The sequence below is a fragment of the Aphelocoma coerulescens genome, chromosome 19 (genome assembly GCF_041296385.1).
Source record: "Aphelocoma coerulescens isolate FSJ_1873_10779 chromosome 19, UR_Acoe_1.0, whole genome shotgun sequence".
Lineage (NCBI taxonomy): Eukaryota > Metazoa > Chordata > Aves > Passeriformes > Corvidae > Aphelocoma > Aphelocoma coerulescens.
In genome coordinates, this window is record NC_091032.1 from 7051931 (window position 1) to 7072565 (window position 20635).

Below are 20635 nucleotides of genomic sequence, written 5' to 3' on the forward strand. Positions count from 1 at the left end.
GAAAGTGACGTCAGAGCTTCTACAATAAATCTTTTGGAGCTTTGGAATTTCAGCAGACATGCCCAAAAATTCTGGGTAAACAGACCATGTACCTCTCTTCTGTGCCAGGATGGGGAGGTCTCTGTTCCCACTCAGCTGCTGGAAGTGCAGGACAGATGCTGGCTGGATGGACCACGAGTGTGTGGGATGGGAGCAGGCTGCTGCTGCCCTCTGCTCTGGCACCTGCTTCCCTCCTTGCTCAAAGGCCAGGGCTGGCTGAGCCAGGGGTGTGTGACTCATTCCCAGCATCACACAACCAGTTTTCTCCTCCTTGTCTAGGTGAATTTGGGGCAGTGCAGCTGGTACCTGGTAAAGTCTGTGTGCCAGATGCTGTTGTGTTTGTTTCAGCAGTTTGGTGATGGTGAGGTCTTGCCCAGCTGTAGCAGTTGGGAAGATGATGGGGAGCAAGAGCATCCTGGGGAGTGTCGGGCAGGGATGTGGGCCAGCTGTTGGCACAGGAGTGGAAAGGATGATGGTTTTTGCACACCTCTGATCCCTTCATCCATCTGCAGCAAGGATGTGTTTTCCATGCCCACACCTTCTGGTTGAAAAACCATTTCTGCGGTGTTTCCCGTGGTTGGGGACAAGATGGATTATGAGGATTATCCTCAACAGGACAGGGTTGCTGGATGGAGCAAGCAGTGTCCAGGCTGGAGAAGTACTGCAAGTACAGTCCATCCCACGTAGGTGAGGGTCAGGACAGCACAGAGCGCAGCAGTGTTGGAAATTTCCTAAAGCCAAGTGTGGTATAATGGTGTAAGGATGAGTTAGTGCTAGTGAAGAAATGTGGGCTGGAGGGAAGCTGCTGAAAAGTTTTCCAGGTCCAGTCTTCAGACAGTTTTAAGTGGTGTTTTGGTCTAGGTGTACACATGAAAGGACTGTGGTAATGGAATTTGCTGGTGCAAAGCTGGGGGACATTGTCAATCCAGAGGAGGACTGGAGTAGCTGACAGGACTGAGTGACTTGGAGTATTTGCAGTATGGAGACCTAAACAGAATAGTGCAAAGTGAATGGTCGTGCAGTAGCAAGTATATAATAGGATATAGAATATATAAAGATACATTATTACGTGTAAAGATATGAAATATAAAAATAGGGTTTATCAGTTAGAAATGGAAAGATGTAAAAGACTTGAATATATCCCTTGATACCATGGTGGTTTTTTAAACTTTAGTGCTGTATATCTAGGGAATAAGCAGATGTGGAGAATGCTGGTGGAGGATTTTTTTTTTTTTTTAAAGCTTCATTTGGGACAGATGTGAGGAAGGGCTTTTAGGATGGTCTGGGAAGTCAGTTCTCTCTCCTGCGTCATAAAGAGAGACAAAACTGGCTTTTTTCAGCTAACAGGCTTAAGGGAACAGTATTCTCCCTCTCTCTCTCCTTGTACTTATCCCTCAGTATTGAAAAGGGAAGAAAACTGTTTTAAACACTAAGGCCGGTGTGGGAAAAAGAGTAAAGCAGTGTAAACTTACAATAATAAATCTGTAAATCAGTCTTAATCAGTTCTTAATCTTAAATTGGTTCCTAATCAAAATAGGAGTGGGGTTCTGGAGCAGCCTTGTAATCAGAGTAGTGGCTTCAAGAAGTTCTCAGGAGTTGGTTATTATTTGATGATTGGATTCTATTATAAAGTTGCTTAAAATAGCAGGAACAGGACTTAATTGGACCTTCAGTCCTGTGATCTTAACAGTCTAATTGAGACATATTCTGTATATCTGAGCCACAAATTGTTTTGTGTATTAGTTGAAATGAGCATTTTCCCCATGAAAGCAGATAAAACTCATCAAATTAAAAGGTTATGCTTGTTATCTTAATACATACTGAAAACTATTTTAGTTTTAAGTGAAAAGCACAAAGAGAAGGGATTCAGACCTTGCAGAAACCACTGGAGAGGCATTTCTTCAAGTAGGTAGAATAGTAAAAAAAGGGGGATTTTTAAAATTTGTTTTAGTTGTTTGCCTCTTCCCCTTGTTGTGTGCTGTGTAGGAAATGGTTCTGCTCAGTCATGTGAAGACTGGAAAAAAAATAACCTGAGCTAGAGTAAAACTGGTCAAATTGCCATGACTTTGGGGAATTCCAGCAGGAAAGGAGGTGCTCACGGGCTCTAGAAACGTGTGACATAATTGCTCATTAAAGCTACCCCATTTATGGCTACAGATAATCTGGTAGCACAGATTTAACAGCTATAAAAGGTTTTAAACTCTTTTGAAGCTGAAATATGTTTGAGCCCCTTTTTGAACATGCTTTAAGTTAAAAACTTAGGCAAGTTTTTAAATCCTGTAAATCCTTGCTGCACTGCCAGTGTCTGTGTGCTCCAGTGGGTTGGCCACTCCTAAAGAACAGAATAATCTTTCACTGGTCATCGCTTCTGACAGGGCTTCTCTGCCTGTGCCCAGTGCTGAAGGGCCATCACATACGTGCACCTTCCTAGAACCTCTCCTTATTTCCCTGCAGCCTTTCAATAAACCTTTTTTGTATTTATGATAATAATCCCGTATTTTATAAAATCCTGTGTTAAAAGAATTTGACCTTTTTCATAACAAGGTGTGTTTTGATGGTGCTTGTTTGACCCTAGAAGAATAGCAACATAAAAATTGTCATCCAGGTTCTGATACCTCGCCTGTCTGGTCCTATCTGCTGTCCTTGGCAGTGGTGACAACCTGGGTGCTTGGGAAGCGGTGCCAGGAGCATCCAGGAATACCTTACCTGACCTGGCTGTGGATGTTCTTACTCATGTAAATGTCTGGTTTAAAAAGCAGTGTTTCTGTCTCTTGGGCTCAATGCCTCACAGTTAATTTCTGCAGGTTAATTTTGCTGTTTATACCTTGATTGGTGGAATTCCTTCACTCTGTTAGAAACATGCTGCTCTTATAGTTTATGGTTTCTCCCTTTGTTTTTGAAGTCTGAACACTTATCATGGTCTTCTTATTTATGATTTTTAACTCTTACACCTTTTCTCCTGAAGCTTAGTTTGTCTTTTTAGGCATTTACAACTTCCCATTTCTAAGGCCATTTTACTGTACTTCCATTTTACTATATGTGAGTGAAGAATAATCTCCAGGAACAGGCCATGACAGAGACTTCTTACTTAAAGAACTGTCAGAAATTCTGTATTACTTTTCTGATTGATTCTTCATCTTGCTTTTTTAAAAAAAACCAGTCTGACATTATCTTTGGCATAATTGTGCAATTATTTTTGCTGAGTTGTCTGCAGCAGGCTCAGCTCCTGAGTTATGTTTAGTTTAAGAGTAGATGTGTGCTTTATTGTTCTTTACTTTTTTGACCTTTCATCTCCTGTCTTGTTGCTCATTCATACACTTTTTTAAGGTTCCTATGAACTTTCTGATGCTGTCAGTTGCCCTAAATAAAATGTCATCACATACCTTTCCCTCCCATTCCTTAAGTGCAGGTATTATGCTGGATCTACACATTAGCTGTGGTCACTCTGGTTGCAAGAGCCTTTTCTCTTGTTCAAAATATAATTATTATCTGACCTCTTGCCTTTTTTAGTTTTGTATCAGTTCCAAGGCGATGATTCTGTTCTCCATCTATGACTAATTCTCACAATAATTTTGTGTACTTTTCCTTCTTCTTTTCGAATATCCTTTTGAGTTGTTCTGTTCTTTTAATGGCATATAGTCTAGTGCATAAATAGTTCGTTTTCTGGTTCTTAGTGTAGCACAACCACCAAGTGATTACCATGTTGCTCCCACTAATTAATAGTTCAGTTAATTCTTCTGTTCAGTTTGGCTGCAGCCGTTGTTGGATTGATTTTTACTGATTGACCAGAAAGACTTTGAATTGCTTCCTTTCAAGGACTCTTTTCTAGAACTATGGTGATACTGCCTTTTTTTAATTACTTATTTTCTCAAGGGTAATTATCTATGTTGTGAGCTTTAGTAGCTTATTTCTAAGTTATTTATGCTGAATTCAAAATAGCTAATTTGCTTACGTTTACTCTATTTATTGTTCTGAGACAGAATTGCTTAGGGGTCAAGCAAAGGTTTCTTTAAACTCCAGTCCCATTAGGATATCTGGCTAATTTTTTTATGGGCAGCTAGAGTTTCCCAGTATTTTTGCTTCTAGACTTAATTGACTCTCATCAACTGGCCCCTTGCTAACCTCTTCCTGGCCAGTGTGCTGCCCAGCACAGCATCTCCCACACTGGATCCATTATAACATGTGCTCCTTGGTTGGAGGATGTGGGCATGGAGAGTTGGCTGTAGGTGATGCACTCACAGAATGTTTATTAATGTGATGCTTTACGTTAGTAAAGGAAAAGAGTGGGCAGCGACTGTGAACTTAATGAATTGCAAAAGAAGGGGGACAGAAGATTTCATTTTTTCCAGTTGCCTTCCTCATAGCTTTGCTAGCCTAAGGAATCACTAAATATAGAGCTGACCTTCTTAATAAATGTACTAGAGCTATCACAAGCAAAGACATCCAGGAGATGTTAGTGTTGAATATGTCAGGGAATGGTGAGCACTTCTTGAACTTCCATGGCATTGGTCTTTGAGAAATGAGTGCTGGCTATTCTTCAGCTGTTCTATAGGTCTAATTTTTGATCTTGTGGGATATTCTGTTTTAAATAGTAGAAAAAAAAATGCAAGATGCTTTTTTGCATTAATTTTTCTTAACTGTGTCAGGATTGTCTTTTGTGTATGTTGTTTAAGTGGTAGGGTCAGTGGTAGGTTTGGTGTTAGTGACATTGTAAAAATTGCCAGTTAACAAAACTAGCGTTTTCAGGAGTACTAGTAGTGTTAGGTGTGTTAAATATGTTTGTGTTTGCTTATGACTGACATATGAAACCTGTCAAAAGAGATTTAGTTTGTTTAGAATATCTTGTCTTTAACACAAGAGCACACTTACCCAGTTAGTTATCTTTTGCACTACTTAGAAAACTTGAAAGATTGTAGAAATAATTAAAAATAAATATTTACGCCCAGCCCAGAAACACGAGATCCTGGGCTTGTCAGTGAAGGTTTGGGAAACGCAACTCTCTGACCCTTTTGTTAGTGACATTCCTGGAAAGTAAACACCCAAGCAGAACAGCTCAGCGGGATCAGAAAGTGTGCTGGGGTAAGTAATTCAAGGAGTTGATGATGGACATTTTAGTGTCAGAATCTTGAGAGGAAATCAAAGTAAGGCACAGAGTCTACAAGTACACGCATAAGAGAAATGCAAGCAGTGCTGGAACATAAAAGTGTCTTCCTGAGGCTATTCTGTGAAAAAGTATAATAAAAGAAAAAAACAGAGGTAGAAAAGCAGAGAGAGAAAGGGGAAAAAAATCTGCAAAGAGGTTTCTTTGGGATAGAACCATTCCTCAAAAATCTTTTAAAAAGAAATTGAAAAAGGAATCTTACAGGAATGGTAGGCTTGTTCCTTGTCAGAGGAAGAAAGAAGTACTGAATTGGGAAGAAAAGCTTGTTTGAACATAGATGCTCACACAGACAAAAAATTACAAGAATTCACTGTAATATCCAGGTGCAGATTCATCTTATCCTTCTAATCTGTTCCTTCTAGAAATATCTAGGTGAGGGAATGTGAAAGATAGAGGGGACAGCATTTCATCCCTGTTCTTTGCTGTGAACTATGGAGAAGTTCCTGTGTAGGAAGCAGAACTTGTTACAGAGGTGTACCTGGGGTTAGAGACCATGTGAAGTGCCCTTGCTGCTGTAAGGCAAGTGATGGAAGTGTCCAGCACGGCTCTAAGATCTCACCTGCTTCAGGCTTTGGCAACAGGAGGGTCTCCTCACTTGGAGATGAAATGATTCTGTCTTTTCCCTTCTCCTGGGGCCTGGCAGAAAGCAAAGGAGCATCTCATGTACATGAGCTTGGAGTGAAAAGCAGCGTGGGAAGGAATCTCAGTGGGGCTTCCCGTGCTCTGCAGGTACCTTCCACAATCCAGTTTGCTCATCCCATTCCAGGTGGTTTTATTCTGCTTGTAGTTGGCATCATTTTAGGATGATCAGTTTGGTGACAGCTTTTTGGATATTTTCTGAGTATTTAACATTTTTCTAAGGGTTTCTTGTAGAATGTCATTCATCTGCACCTCCCTTTTCCTTAATGACTGACAGCCGTGGTGGATCCAGTGTGGAGAACAAATGTACTGAAAAGAATGATTTTAAGATCATTAAGAGAAAGGCAAGTTCATTACTTCGTCAGCATTTTTTTGTCTGAGCTGCAGCTCACGACTAAGTGGTAAAAGTAAGTTAGCAGGATCCCAAGGGAGATGTTCCTGAGTGCCCTTTGTCCCCTTTGCAGGGCATGGGAGAAGTAAGATGCCTCTTGCTGCATCTCCAGCCTTTTCTTGTTTCATTTCTGGGTTTTGGATTTTGTGTTTTTTTTTTCCTTAATTGCCACTCTAGGAAGAATTCCAAATTGCAGAACTAGGAGGAGAAAAAATAATGTTAGCTTGGTGAGAGAGGCTTAGCCAAGTGCACAAGGAGTCTGTGATATGGGGTTTCACATGAGTCAAGGGACTACAATTCCTGTCTGTTCTGGGAGGTTTGAGGTGCTGATGGACCTTGCATTGTGACAGTCACTGGAACACAACTGTCCTGGTGCCATCTGCCTGGGGTCGCTGAGGGTGGATAGGAAGCTGGTTTTTAGCTATTCAAGGAAACAGCCACCTTCTGCTGTGAGCAGAGTAACTCTTCTTCCATGTGTTCAGAGCATCTTAAGGCCCTTGAGAATTGCTCTGCTTTTGTCAGAACAGGAAAAAAAGAGCTGACTGGGTGGAGCAGAGCCTGGGTTAAAAGAGGTTTGAAGAAATGCAAAGCAATAAAAAGCAGTATATATCGTTTTGACAAGCTTGCTGGAAGGAGAAATGTGGTGCTGTGATCAGGAATGTACTTTTCCAGGAACCATGAAGGACCTGATGAATGCGTGTCCCTCTGTGTTTGCTGAGCTCTGCAGAAGGATGGATGCAAGACAGTCTTGAATCTGACAGTATCACACTGGCTGCAGGTTCCCTGAATTTCAGAGAAGCCAACAGAACTCCTTCTGTCTGTGCCCTTGTGGAAAGGCCCCACCACTGGCTGGCACCTGGCTTTTGGGAACAGAAAATAAAGTGATAGCACCTGTAGTGAGTAATCCCTGCCCTTTTTCTTTCTGGATAAGGTAACTCCTTGCATAGAATTCAGCCTAAAATTTTAAAGGCTGATTTAAATGCAGATCACAAAATTAAGTCAAGGTTAAGTAGCATCATTCCTAAAGTCACATGTATCAGCACTGCTTGGTGTGATGAGTGTTCCGTTTCTTCCAGTGCTGGACCTTCATCATCTTTCCTGCTGTGTTCCCATGAACTGTACAGCCCTTCCACTTCCTATTCCAGGTTACGTTCTTGCTTTTCTTCCAGTGCTTTCATCTTTTTTACCTTGCAAGCTTTTATTCAGAGTTTATAGAAATGGGGAATGATTTGTCTGCTACTTCCAAAAAAATCGTGCTTTCAGGTCAAATATTCAATACTACACAGAAAGTTTTAAAATTCTTTGTTTTAAGCATTCTTATAATCTAATCATTCTTTAAGCGTTCTTACCGTCTAGCTCTTACTTGAGGCATAATTGCAAGTAAAAGAAAAAAAATTAAAAGTCAGTTCTTTCAATAGTTTCAGTTTATCATATTTATGATAGTTGTGGAAATTTTCAGTGTCAGCTGGAAGCCATTCAGGAAATTTTTAATAGTGTGTTGAGAGGATAATTTAGTCTCAGCTTCATACACTCCCTGGATCTGACCCATATGCAAGTAAGAGAAAATCCCTTTTCCCGTTTTTGACAGTTGTATGATGACACTCATTCCCCATCTTATTTGATGCTTTTGCATTAGATCGTGCCAGAGAAAATTACACTAAAATTTAGCAACTGTTTGCACTACATGCAATGAAGATTCTTAAAAAAAAAGATCTAAATATCAGTTTCTAAATAAAATTATGTTGTGGTGGGAAATTGTTTTTTGGTGGTGTGAGGGGTTTTTTTGTTGGTTGTTTTATTACTTTGAGTAAGAAGATCTGCAAAGAACCAGTAGTTTTTTGTGTTGAATATTCACCTTCTTTTTTCACAACAGTCTTTGCTGTTAGAGTGTAAGCTGTGAAGATCATAGGGGCTGTAACTGGTCTCCTGCTTGGTTTGTTTGTTTTTAAAGTGTCATATATATTCTGTCAGGGAAAAATACACAGTTGTAGCTATGTTTGACACCGAAGAGAAGTTTTTATAGATGTTACTGTGCTAAGTGTATGGGATACCAGATGACTATAACATAAACCAAGATTTATGTCTCAAATTGTAAATAACTTTGTTTATAGTTCAGTAATAGAGGACAGCTTTCCTGTTGGCCTCCTTAGCCATTGTGGAAGTCTGTGTGGCTCTTGTTCCCAGTGAAATGGGGAGACATGGGATGATGGATGCAGAAATCTGTTTGTTGTTTCCATTTTGTGCTCACATGGTATTTGTTTAGCTCTGGTTCTGATGTTCTTGTATATGTTAAATTCCTTGAAATGTCATTTGTAGGGACAAAGCTGCTTTCAGTGCTAATCATCTACGAGCAAGTCTGTAGTGTAATTTGGTTTCTGCAAACTTTTGAACCATCTTAAGGAACTACAAATGCTTTGCTGTATCTCATGGTTAGTGTGACCAAGTATCTTCTAGTCACTGTCACTCACTGAGTTGGTCTGGATGGGAACTTGAGAAATAAAATGGACAGGTGATAATCTCAGTGGGTGAGTCCCTTCTCTTCTGCAGGGAAGGCCAAGCACATTCTCTTAGTACATTGGTTTATTCCCTGAAAACGGTTATCTGTGACAGTGACAGCTGTGAGAGAGTTTAGTGTAGTGTGGACAGATTTTAATTTCTCTGAGATCTCTGTAGCTTAAGACTGAAATATGCACTTTAAGTATGGCAACTGACCATTTCGAGCTTTGCTTGTTCTGCTCTGCAGCATCCCAGGGGATGTTAGTCACATGGGTGGGTCTTAACTTCGGCTTGAGATGACATGGCAGGAGGCAGAAGACTCCAAAGAGAACAGGTCTTATCCCGTCCTCATCTTCAGCTTTCTTGTGTCAGAGGTTCAAGGGGTGTGTGTACCTTTAATATAGCCATAATTACAGGGATGTAACATCTTATCAATTCGTAGACTTTTGTGGATGTGTGCGTGCGGTTTCTGCTAACTGATAGTTGTTCAGATGAAAGTAATTTGATAAAACATTTTGTCCTGTAGTCAGTGTCATTTACACCAGTAATGGTAGCCACTAAGTGTAGTGAGTTCAGGCTACTGTGTGGAAATAGAGCTGGGCCAGTCCTGTGCCTTGGCATTCCCTGATTTGCTTTGAATCTTTCTCGTGTTCCTACACCACCTTCTTGGTTAAGAGTGGAGTTGATCTAAGTCCTGATAGTTGTGTTTATGCAGTGCAATATTCTCTTTTTCTATGAGTGACACCTAGGAAAAAATGTGAATTTATTTTTTCTAATTTTAGCAGCCTGCAAGGTGGCTTGTAGGTAGTCACGCAGGGTCGGAGGGTGCCGTATCCTGTTTGCAGTGCCAGTTCCTTGGCCAGAGCCAGGATCAAGCCACCTGATCTGAACTTAAGTGATATGATCAGTCCCATCCACTGGGAACAATTGTGTTTCACAGTATAGTTGCACCTATCCAAAAAACCTGTAGTGAAGAGACTGCACTGGTGGAAGAATGTAAAATACCCAAGTGCAGCTTGACTGTACTTTAGAAAACCAGCTGCGTGCTGGTGTGTGATTTAATTTAAGTGCAGTTTGTTTGTAGGGTTGATTTTTTTGTTTTAATCTTAAGTCTCACCTGTATTTTTAATGCACTTAAAATAATGCAGTAACTGCTTTGCATGCCACTTCTCCTGCCTTCCCTTCCATTTCCCCAAAGCATTCAGGTGTCATTACTGCAAGGCAGTAGGCAGAGCTCTGCTGCTGGCACTGCTGGGCTTCGGTTGGCAGTGCCTGTTGTCCAGGTAAAAAGAAGACTGAGGGAATTTAATATTGTAGCATCCATGAAAGTGGGATCACTTTATTGAGCGAGACTGTGTAGAGCTTTCTTATGGATGGAATTTACATTAAGGCATTTTATTGTTCCATCTAAGGAGATGAAATGATAAGCACAGTGTCATGTACGTATTTGTGACTATTCTGTTAAATAGATTTTAATACTTAATGGTTTTTTTCTCATGCATTTCAAAGCAGCAGTTATTTCCAAGAATAAAGATAATGGAATTTGTCTTGATGCTCTCAGGAGTAAAGGGGGGAAAAGTGTATTTTAAGGTGTATCACAGTAGGTGAGGAGTTCTGCTCTGTCCCGTCCCACGCCTGTGTGTGTTGTCAGTTGGCCTGGTAGGAGTTGTAGCTGCAGGAAGAAATGTTCCTGTTGATGACATTTCAGAGGCATGCTCAGAAAGGACGCCAAGAATGAGTCTGGTGGCTGGTTTGGCATGGGGGGTCGGTGGGGAGGGGGAGAAGGCTGTAATCCATCTCAGCTGCGAGCGCAGGGTTTTCCCCTCGCGCTGGCTCTCACACGCACGCTCGCTCGCGGGGACATGTGACTATTGGCCATATTAGCAGGTTTATCCAAGCCTGGCCCCTCTGACTAACAGATGTAGGGAAAAGGGCATTCTGGGATTGCAGCAGTTGCTTTTGAACAACAATGTCCTTTTTGTAAGAATCTGATGCTTCTTAAAAGATGGAACATGACATCATTACCGTCGATCCAAGAAACATTCCTTCAATAATACTGAGTGTGCTCTGGTTATCAGCTCCCTTCCCCCAGCTCCTTTCTCTTGCTTTTCTGACATGCTTTTTGTCTATTGTTTTGTTGGGGGCTGTAAATGTGAAACAGTTGTTTTTCAGTGTTATGTGCTTGCTAGAGCTGGAATCAAGTGGAATATTGTTGATTTATAAGAAAGAAAGAAAAATAACAGAAACCCCACTTTTCCTCCAGCTTTCATAAATGTAGTGTGCTTCAGGTATGGGCTGAGCTGGAGCTAATTATTTCCCTTCCCACACGGTATTAGTTACTGTGTTATGCAAGGGAAGGTGGGGATATCACAGTCCCATTCCTGAGCATCCCACTCGGCCTCACTGGCAGCTGTGTGCAGATGCTGGTTGTTCCGAGGCTCCTGCAGTGATCCTGCATCGATAGGAAGCACTGCAGTGTGGCAGAGTTGTGAGCAGCTGCATATTTTATGTATGTGTGTGTATATGTTCTTCTATTTGGTCCACCACTGGGATTTCAGTGTCAGCTTTTCCTTATCCCCTGAGAGCGGGCTATCACGGAAACAAATTCTGGGTTGCATTATAAATCTCTTTGAATGCTGACTGCTTGGAGGAAAATGCTGGATTTTGCTTCCCTTCTCTCTATTCTCCCTCCCATGCATGTCTTCCTCAGAAAAACTGGAGACTGATGAGGAGTTTACAACCAGCTACGTCTCGCCTGTGTTTCACAGCCGGGCTCTGCAGCAGTGCTGGGAGGTCTCTAACAAGGAGCAGGCAGGCTGTGGCACTTCCACATGCTTCAGCTCTCCAGAGAAGAGAACCACTGAGTACAAACATGCAGGAATATGTCTTTTTCCATCCTTGCAGGAATTGCTCTGCAGGGAGTGGAAAACAAATGATTCATTGATGGTCTAGAGGCTTGGAGAAAGGTGGAGTTCATAGTGTCCAGAAAGGGAGGAGAAATGGACAGGGCCTTCTGATGTGTTGGTTAAGCTCAGGTTTGTTGTCTTTCACATCTTCATAATGGAAATAAAACCCCAGCTTTTTTAAAAAACCAATTTGAGATACAAAATAGAAATTTAAAAAGCACAAGTCTTGGCCAGACAGAGATTTTTTTGGAAAGATGCGAGATGTGTGATTAACGGTTTGCCAGTGACAGAATTGTTTTTATTGGTGATAATTTACAGGGATTTGGTAGGAATTCCCAATAGCTTCCTTTAATAGGAAAACAAAAAGGCTTTTTGTTTGTAGTGGTTGTTTGGCATCACCTGTTGTAAAGATACACTAAGATTTTAGCACAACTTAACACTATACTTTTATTCTGGATAGATTCCAAGACACAGAGCTTGTAGTAAATGAAAGCAAACTCATGGTGCAGACAGAAAGAATTTTATACATTCCCAGTTGTGTCTGAAGTTGCAAGTTCCTCTGAAGAAAGTGTTTGCCAATGGCCTATTGTCCATTGTCTCATGTGCCAATCACAATTTAAATGTGTGTTTGCCTCTGGATAAGCAGAGCAGAAGGAGGAGCATCGGGTGTGAAATCGGGTATCTCCTGTTCTGGATGCTGTTTCTCTGAAGAAAGGGGTTGCAAGTAAACCTCTGAAGAACAGGCACTTTGTGATAGACATCACAAAATCCAAACAATTCTTTAGGACACAGTGGGTGTAACTTTTCAGAGGGAGGGTGTCATGGCAATGTGGGCTCATTGGTGATGAACTGGTTATCACTGTAGGTTAGAGATTCTCTGACTGCTCTGCAGGTGATCGAGCAGATGCTGGAACATGGAATGTGCTTCATTTTGTGTTTTGATTTTGGTTTCTGTCGTGGAGAAATGCTTGACTGGTGTCACAGTGGGGCTGTGACATTATCCCAGCACACAGGGTGTGTTGCTTCACGCATCAGGGCTGCTTGCTCTGGAGGAAGTGGAAGCTGCTTTGCTGTGGCTTGTTTCAGGCTCTTTGAGCAGAGGATAATCAGTGAAGGGTTGCAATCTTTTTCTTGCAGTAATCCATGCTGAAGAGGCTCCATTCATACAGATGAGCCAAGGGTTGAAGCAGCACTTTAAACCCAGATAGTCAGTCGGCTGACTGCCCAGCAGGATGCCATCAACCAGCCGAGCGGGCAGCCTGAAGGACCCCGAAATTGCAGAGCTCTTCTTCAAAGAAGATCCAGAAAAGCTCTTCACAGATCTCCGAGAGATTGGCCATGGAAGCTTTGGAGCAGTTTATTTTGTAAGTAGCACCATGACTTGTGAATTTTAGCTATGTTTGTTTTTCAACTGTGGGTGTAGACTTTTTTGAACATAATAAGGAAAAAAAAAGAACTACTGTGATTTTCTTTGTGTGGTGGTTGGGGCAGAGATGTTATCATGTGTCTGTATGGTCTCAGTCCTTTCACAAACTTGCAATCTCTGCAAGGTGTTTGCATACAAAAAAGCCCTGGAAACTTGGTCCTTGCCCCGTGCTTTTAGGTGCCTCATTATGTTGCAAGCAGGGATTTATGTGCAAGTTAAAACATGGACTTCTGCTCAATCAATTCTGACTGGCAGTGCAGTTCTCTTGGTCCGATCATCTCCTTATCATCTCCTGTTCCTTGAGAGAAATTGAGTTCTCTCCCCCTTTGTGCATACCCCGAGGCTCCCTTAAAGCCATTCGTTGTGTTTGACACCTGAGTGTTGGTGCTTTTGTTGTCATTTATCCTGTCACATCCATTCCTACTGCAGGCAAGAATCCCAGTATCCATCTGCATAAAACTTAACTTGACATGAACGTCTGGACAGCAGAATTTTTCTCAGGCTGCTTATATAGCTTAACTGGCAGTGGGATCCTCATGGTAACCTCAGTGCAGGTTGCTGTGTGTTAACCAAATACTGTGGGGCCTTCATTAAAAAACACTTTTCTCAGAAAACCTTTTCACGTTTATAATTATAGGAGGTGTGGCCAAACCTGCCAATTTTCCTTCAGAAAGCCATTTGTGTCACTATTTTATGAGATGCCTATTCAGTGTTACTAATTGCAGCAGACCATGTTGGGAACCTTCCAGCACAAATTTAATGCAGCACAGATGAACTAATTAGGAAAAGCTTCTTAATTTTGTTCCCTGCTTAAAACTATGAGCCACCACTGTCTGGGAACGGATCTGGGGGAGGAAGTGTTTTCTAACGAAACAATACTCACCTGTGGCCTTAAATTCACCTCATTTACTCACTTTGGTTAAAGAGTGAATATAAAGGGAGGCAACTGACAAATCTGTCTTCCTGCTGTGTGGAAATAGTACTGAAGAAATATTGCGGAAGTTTTTTGGGAACACTGTGTTTTTCAGAGGCATGCATGGACCACACAGGTACGGAAACCCATAATGCAGCTGCAGGTAGCCTGTGAGCTGGCTGCAAACAGCATTCCCAAACAGCTGCAGGAAGCTGCCATGGGGTATTTGTAGCCTGCCTGAACTTTGTCGTTGTGGTAAGGGCTGATGGCCCATTACCAGCTCCTTTTCCAAAGCGATTACAACTCAGAGGCCATTAATTTCTAGCCCTTTCTTTCTCTTTTTTCCCCCCACCATTTTAAATCACCAGTTCATTATAGATCGGTATTTACTCACTACAGAGTGCAATTACTTGCTGGCATTTGGATTGTGCTTCTTTGTCAGAAAGTACCTCTGATTTGGCACTTGCATAAAGACAAGTGTAAGCAGTGCATCGCACAACTCCAACCCCTCTGGGGGCTTCATTTTTGTCAAGAGAGGGTTTCTGATAAAGATACTCTATTGTTGTTTCTGTGTTAGGAAGTTTAAACCTGTAAGTTTTGTGTTGTATCTTTTTTACTACTAATGGTTCTGAGATCTTGATTCTGGAACTATTCTGTGCAATGTACCCCATTCTTCAAACAGAAGCCCAAAAGATGAGAGAGCCAACATGGAGAGGGAAATTTAATGTGAATTAAATAAGCACGAAGAACTAAAACATAGGAGAGTCTATCTCTTGGGTACTTTATTCCTCTGTAAAGCTAGAAATAAAACTTCTTGAGTTTCTTTAACAAGATTTTGATTCTGCTACTGCAAACAAATTAAACTTTCTCTAATTAATATAATATTGGATTATAGTTAATAACTGCTGTAAGTGATATTACTGTAGCCAGTGACATACTCCACTTTTTCTTTGTGCATACTTTGCCTGTATCAATGCTGAAGCTACTCTGGTCACCAGATGTTGATCCTTTGTGTGGAGTTTTTGGAGGAAAGCAGGATATATGTCTGCCGTAAAACAAACCTTGTTCATTTGGGTGGTTTAGGGGAGCTAGCCTTGCACATCCTCCTGGCTTTTGTCGAGGAACTGTTATTTCAATTATCCAAGATCACAGGGAAACTTAAAAAAAGCAAATGAAACTCTGTGATTTTAATATTTCTGGGGTGTCAGCCAGGACAGTTCTCCCTCTGTAGGACGGTAGGTGTTCAGCAAACTCTGTCAGGTCAAACTCTGTCAGCTTGGATTTTCTGATGCAAAGCATCTTCTCCCCAGGCTGCTTTTATGGCATACAGCCCGCACAAAAAAATGTGCTTGGTAAATAGATGTGGGGGTAATTACCCAATAGAAAATTCATATAACCCTTAAATCTCCCCTGCCTTATTTAAAATAGAGTTTAGTGTTTCACTGTTAGTTGTACCCATCTTCCTTCCCTTTTAGCAGTGATCCCAACAATGGGTGATATATTGATCTTGCTCCTGTCTCTTTGTTTCTGTTGCCTCCTTCAATGGCAGAAAGTTTCTTTTTTTTTCTTTCATAATTGATATGAATTTTGCTGGTTCACCTCATGGTTTTAGTTTCTTAGAAACTGCAAGTCTGGCACCTCTGAATCATTTTTGGTATTATCCTTACCCTACTCCCTGTTCTGCAGTGTAATAATAGCTTTTGCTTGACACAGGAAACCTACTACACTGGAACACTGCAGATGGAGCAGAAGAATAACCCACTCTCTTTTGTTAAGCTGGGTTCCTTCTGCTTTACTGTAGTATTTTGCTTCCCTGTTTTATTGGCAGTTCCTCACCCAGTTGAATGTTTCAGAGATTGTCTCTAATCAGTGAAGATCTAGGAGTCAGAATTTTGTTCTACCTTTTTTATCTCAAACAACAAAAATAGTCACCCCCCCACTCAACCTTACAGGTACTATCAGTGAGAGGATCCCCTCAAACAGAAAGAAAAGTAAAAATAGTATTGGTTCAGGCTTATCATAACCAGTTGAAATAAAGACTAACAGGGAATTCTGGGAATCTCTTTAATGAACAGAAGAATTAAAACATGACTGAAAAACCTTTTTACAAAAGGCAGAGCCCTAGTACTTCATTAATCCGTGTTCTGGTAGGCTGTGCTTGATAGTACAAATATATTAAAAATCAGTGTTTTCATCAGTCATCAGTGAATGCTGTAGTGCACATTATTCTGATTTATATCATTTGGCTTCATGTCCAAGTTGATTATTATTATTAGAGAGACTGAGAGGCCCTTTCCTCTACCACCCTCCTGTGCTGCTGAAATATTTAACAGGAAATCTGGGGTCTTGTCTGGAGCCGTCCTTCTGCAAGGTGCTGCCTCTTCTGCCATGGGGAATGAACCCTTGCTTTGGTGCTGAATTAAACACAGCTTCTTGTCTAGTTTTTGCCTCACAATGTTGCTGTGTGAAGTCAGGAAGTTTGCCTTTGAAGTGTGAAAAACTATAGTACATTTATGGTGCACTGTAAATAACAATACTATGAAACTGAGAAGTCTCATCTGAAGATGGGTCACTTGGATTGCTGCCATCTCTCTCTGTATCATCTGCCTTCCTTTAAGACACAAAAGTTAATTTTTGGGAGGACTGGGGAGAAAGCCACCAGTACCTGGAGCAGGTATCTCCAGTGCATCATGTGACATCTTCCCATATGGTTTGAATGGAACTGGGTGACTGAGCCTTGCTTCTGTTTCATATGGAATGGACCTGGGCAGGGAGAGAAGTTGATTTAAGGAAAATCCCTTCTACTTGAACCAGAGCTGCTTTTATTAGCTGTGATTTTTAGTTTAGGTCACAACGCTTGACTCCTGCAGACACTTGGTAGATGCTGAGCATGGAAAAATGCCACACCTTGTAGTATCTCCCAGGCAGGAGGGTGATCTTTCACTTTGGAAAGAAATTTCCAATTCTTGCAGCATCACACCCCTTGGAAGATATTTCAGTTTAATGCTCTGCAAAAGTTAACTAAGAAATAAAGATTATTTTATGATTGTGTGTGGTTTGCATGTTATGGAAAGTTGGGGCCTGAAGAGTCTGATGGATTGTGTTTTCCTGTTACAGGCACGTGATGTGCGCACCAATGAAGTGGTGGCCATCAAGAAAATGTCATATAGTGGGAAGCAGTCCAATGAGGTATGTAGAACATGTTGTATATTAAACCTTGATCACTGCAAATAATTACTGTATGTGGGATGATTTTAGTTACCTTGGATTCCTGCAGGAGAATTATTTTCTGTAAGTGTAAAGGTGAATTAGGGTACTGTGTAGACAAAACAAATAAGTTTATTGTTCACAGTGTATTTCTGTGTAATCTGCTCCTGAAAAGGGTGGGTGGAACTCTCTTCTTTGAGACACAAAGGGCTCTTTTTGGGACCATATGTAGACAGGAAAAAAAAGAAAATTAAAAATGATGGGTTGGTATGTTGGTGTCTTATTGCCCTTAAATGTTCCATTTTAAATGCCTTTCTAAAAAACCCATGTTGTTTCCTGGACAAAGGAATAACAGGAATGGATGCAGTAGTGAGAGCTTCAGAGGGAGCCTTGCTTGTACAAAGTAGTGAGGCAGAACACATCCCTCCCTGGAATGACTGTGCTCATGAGCAGGTGAAACAAAGGCAAAACAGTGGTGAATTAATGAGTGTGAGAATCTGAACAGCAGCATAATTCCAGAAGAATTGCCAGAGCCAGGGATTAAGGCAGTCTTTGCAGAGGGGTCTGTAGAAGTAGGCCTCTGAGATTTAGACATTAAGTGTTTTCATGGTCACCCCAGATGTGTCTCCTTTCCCTAGGATGCTTAGCAGAGATAGTTGATTTTATACTTGAAATGTTTAAGTGCTAATACAGATTCTTGAAAATCCCAAGATGACACGAGCAGCTGATTTGATATTATTTCTGGTAAATAATGTCTATCAAATCATGGCATGATTTTTCAACAGAATTATTTATTGTAAGCATGTTGTCCAAGGCATGAATGGTTCCCTCCCTCCATTCTCTGTATTCCAGTCTTAGCAGCAGTCTTGCTCCGATGAGTTCAGCTAACAGCTCATTGCTTTCTGTGCCTGCCTTTTATGTATTGATCATCTGCACTCCAAGGAGCCGAACTATTCCTTCCTCTGTGTGTGTGTGTGTGTGTGTGTGTATGTCTGTGTAAGGAGGTAGAGGTGGCAGTGTGTCTCCAGCAGTCCTGAATTCTAGCTTCAGAGTTAAATTTGCTATGGCTGTTTCTGTTTTGTCACTGCGGTGACTTGTTTAACTGTGTACTGATGAAAGAATAATTTGTACTTGCTACTTGTCCTACTGTTTTAATTACTGTGAGCTATAAATACTCTATTCACATGAATGAAACAAACTGTGCATGCTTCAGAAATAGTTTTTGTTTGTCTTCAACGCGTATGTTTCTTTATTTTGAAGAAAGTTAAGACCAGGATTAAAACACTTTCTATTTTACATCCATATTTATTTGTTTTGTTCAGAAGTTCACTAGAGTTATGATCTAGTGTATGTAAAGAAAATTGATTGAGGGCATTCTGGTATCATTTGTATTTACTTTGGTTTCATAATAAGATTTTATCATTGATGGGAACAATTATTTTCTCAAATAAGACCATATTTTATACTAAAAATAAGTTAAAAACCTTTGAAAAATGTAGTACTGTGCTCTTAATGTGATCTTGGAGCTTTTTTTTATGCAGGAAATCATGATTACTTCTTGACTAATACATCACTTCTCTCTTCTCAGTGTAGAAGTTTAGCATGGTGCTTTCTTGGTTTGGCTTGTATTGCTTAGTACCTCAAGGCCTTGGAGGCTGAAGGTAAAAGGCAACTAAGTCACTCCAGTGTCAGTAAGAGAGTTTATGTTATAGCTGCACTGTGTCATTCTGTAGCATTTCTGGTGTTGAGAAATGCTTAACTTAGTCAATCAGCTGCCTCGACTTCGTGTTCCCTGGTTTCGTGTGTTTCTCTAACCCTAAAATTTTTATTGGGGTTTTGCACGTGTTTTCCAAAGCCTTAGGGTAGATGGGCCCTCTGTCCCTCTGTGAATGCTACCCACATACCAACACCTGAGGAGGAATGTGCTGAGAGATTAACAGGACCTGGAAAACAGCTTTTGAGCCTTTTGGTGTTGGGTGAGGTTTCTCTACCTCTGATTAACTTCAGAACTGATACTCTTGCTCAAAAACATTTGCAGTGTCAACACTCTTATGTTGACAGCTGCATACTTAAATGGTTTCAGCTACTGCATTTGGTTTTGAAGGTACTTTCTGGTAGTTGTAGTTTTGCTGTTGCAATCTCAGACTTTGCTTTTCTTGCCTGAGGAGATGTGGATGTGCAGCACATGGGGGACTTGGAGGTCTCTGAGGGGAGCAATGTCAGTGTCTAGGCACACACTGGAACTTGACATTTTGTACTTCTTCTGTACTTTAAAGTTGCACTGGCAGAGTTCCCCTTATTATAAACCTGGCTTTGTTTTATCTGTTTATATATTTTCCCCAGTAGAACCATTCCCTTATCTAGCAGGTAACTCATTTTAAATTGGCCCTTGTAAAGATTAAACTAGTAATAGAGAAACATTATCAAGAATGTAGTCAGATAGTTGGCAGCTGATAAAGGGAGCCTCATCCAGTGTGATACAGTGACTAGTAGGGATAGGTCTTTATAGTAACAAGAGTTGAGAGAGGCAGCTGATCCTGCTGAAGGACATTTATCATCCACATCTCTTTCAGGTTGGGGTGTGTGTTTGATTTGACAACAGAAATGGTATCCCTTAATAGTGGACCACTTCTTTTTTAAGGACTTGCTCAGATATTAAGTGTTTACCAGTATATCCTATGCACACATACAAATATAAAGCATTACATTGATAAGAGATCCTTGCATACAGCCAAATTGATCAGCAACTTATTTTGTAGGTCTGCTGAGGAGTTAAGCAGTGAACATCATGGTGTTGATACAAACTTTTTTGATTTGAACCTTGAGATAGTTTTGCCTCTTAACATAATTAAATGACATAATAACAACAACCAAAAAAAAAAAGGTAACAGTTCTATAAAGTCTTTCTATTCCTTTTATTCCTTACAGAAATGGCAGGATATTATTAAGGAAGTCAAGTTCCTCCAAAGAATAAAACACCCTAACAGTATAGAATACAAAGGCTGCTATCTGCGGGAGCATACAGCATGGGTAAGCATCTGCTGCTCTGCACTTCTCTTGCCTTGGTTAAAGGTGCTTTGAAATCTCTCCAGCTGGATTTTGGGAGACACCTGAGCACTGGTGTTGCACAGACTGAGATGAGCATAGCCAAGGGCCTTACAGGTGCTCAGCAGAACTGAATGTACTTTCTGGGACCAAGAGTTAAGGAAATCTTCCCTTTCGCTTAGATTAAGTGTTGCTGTTCTAATGTATTTAGCTTGATGAACTGAGTGTTTGAAATAACATACACCCCTCACTAATAAAGTTTTGTAGTGCAATATACTAAAGAAATCATATTACTGAGCTAATAGTCTAAGTTTTAAGTACTGTTTTTTGAATTAGCTTCAATAAATATGTAGGGCAAAGTTTTTGTTTCTCTTTTTGAAATCTGACTGGGACAGAATCTTAAGTAAATCCC

General features: G+C 40.8%; 1 protein-coding gene across 1 annotated transcript in view; it reads left to right on the forward strand.

Annotated features, from left to right (window-relative positions):
• TAOK1 (TAO kinase 1) overlaps window positions 1–20635 on the forward strand; it is a 63368-nt gene that overhangs the window by 16065 nt on the left and 26668 nt on the right. Inside the window, exons 2-4 of the mRNA XM_069033444.1 lie at window positions 12770–12996; window positions 17089–17160; window positions 20107–20208. Coding sequence (XP_068889545.1) covers window positions 12865–12996; window positions 17089–17160; window positions 20107–20208 — 306 coding nt within the window. The 5' untranslated portion in view covers window positions 12770–12864. The remainder of the gene's footprint in view (window positions 1–12769; window positions 12997–17088; window positions 17161–20106; window positions 20209–20635) is intronic.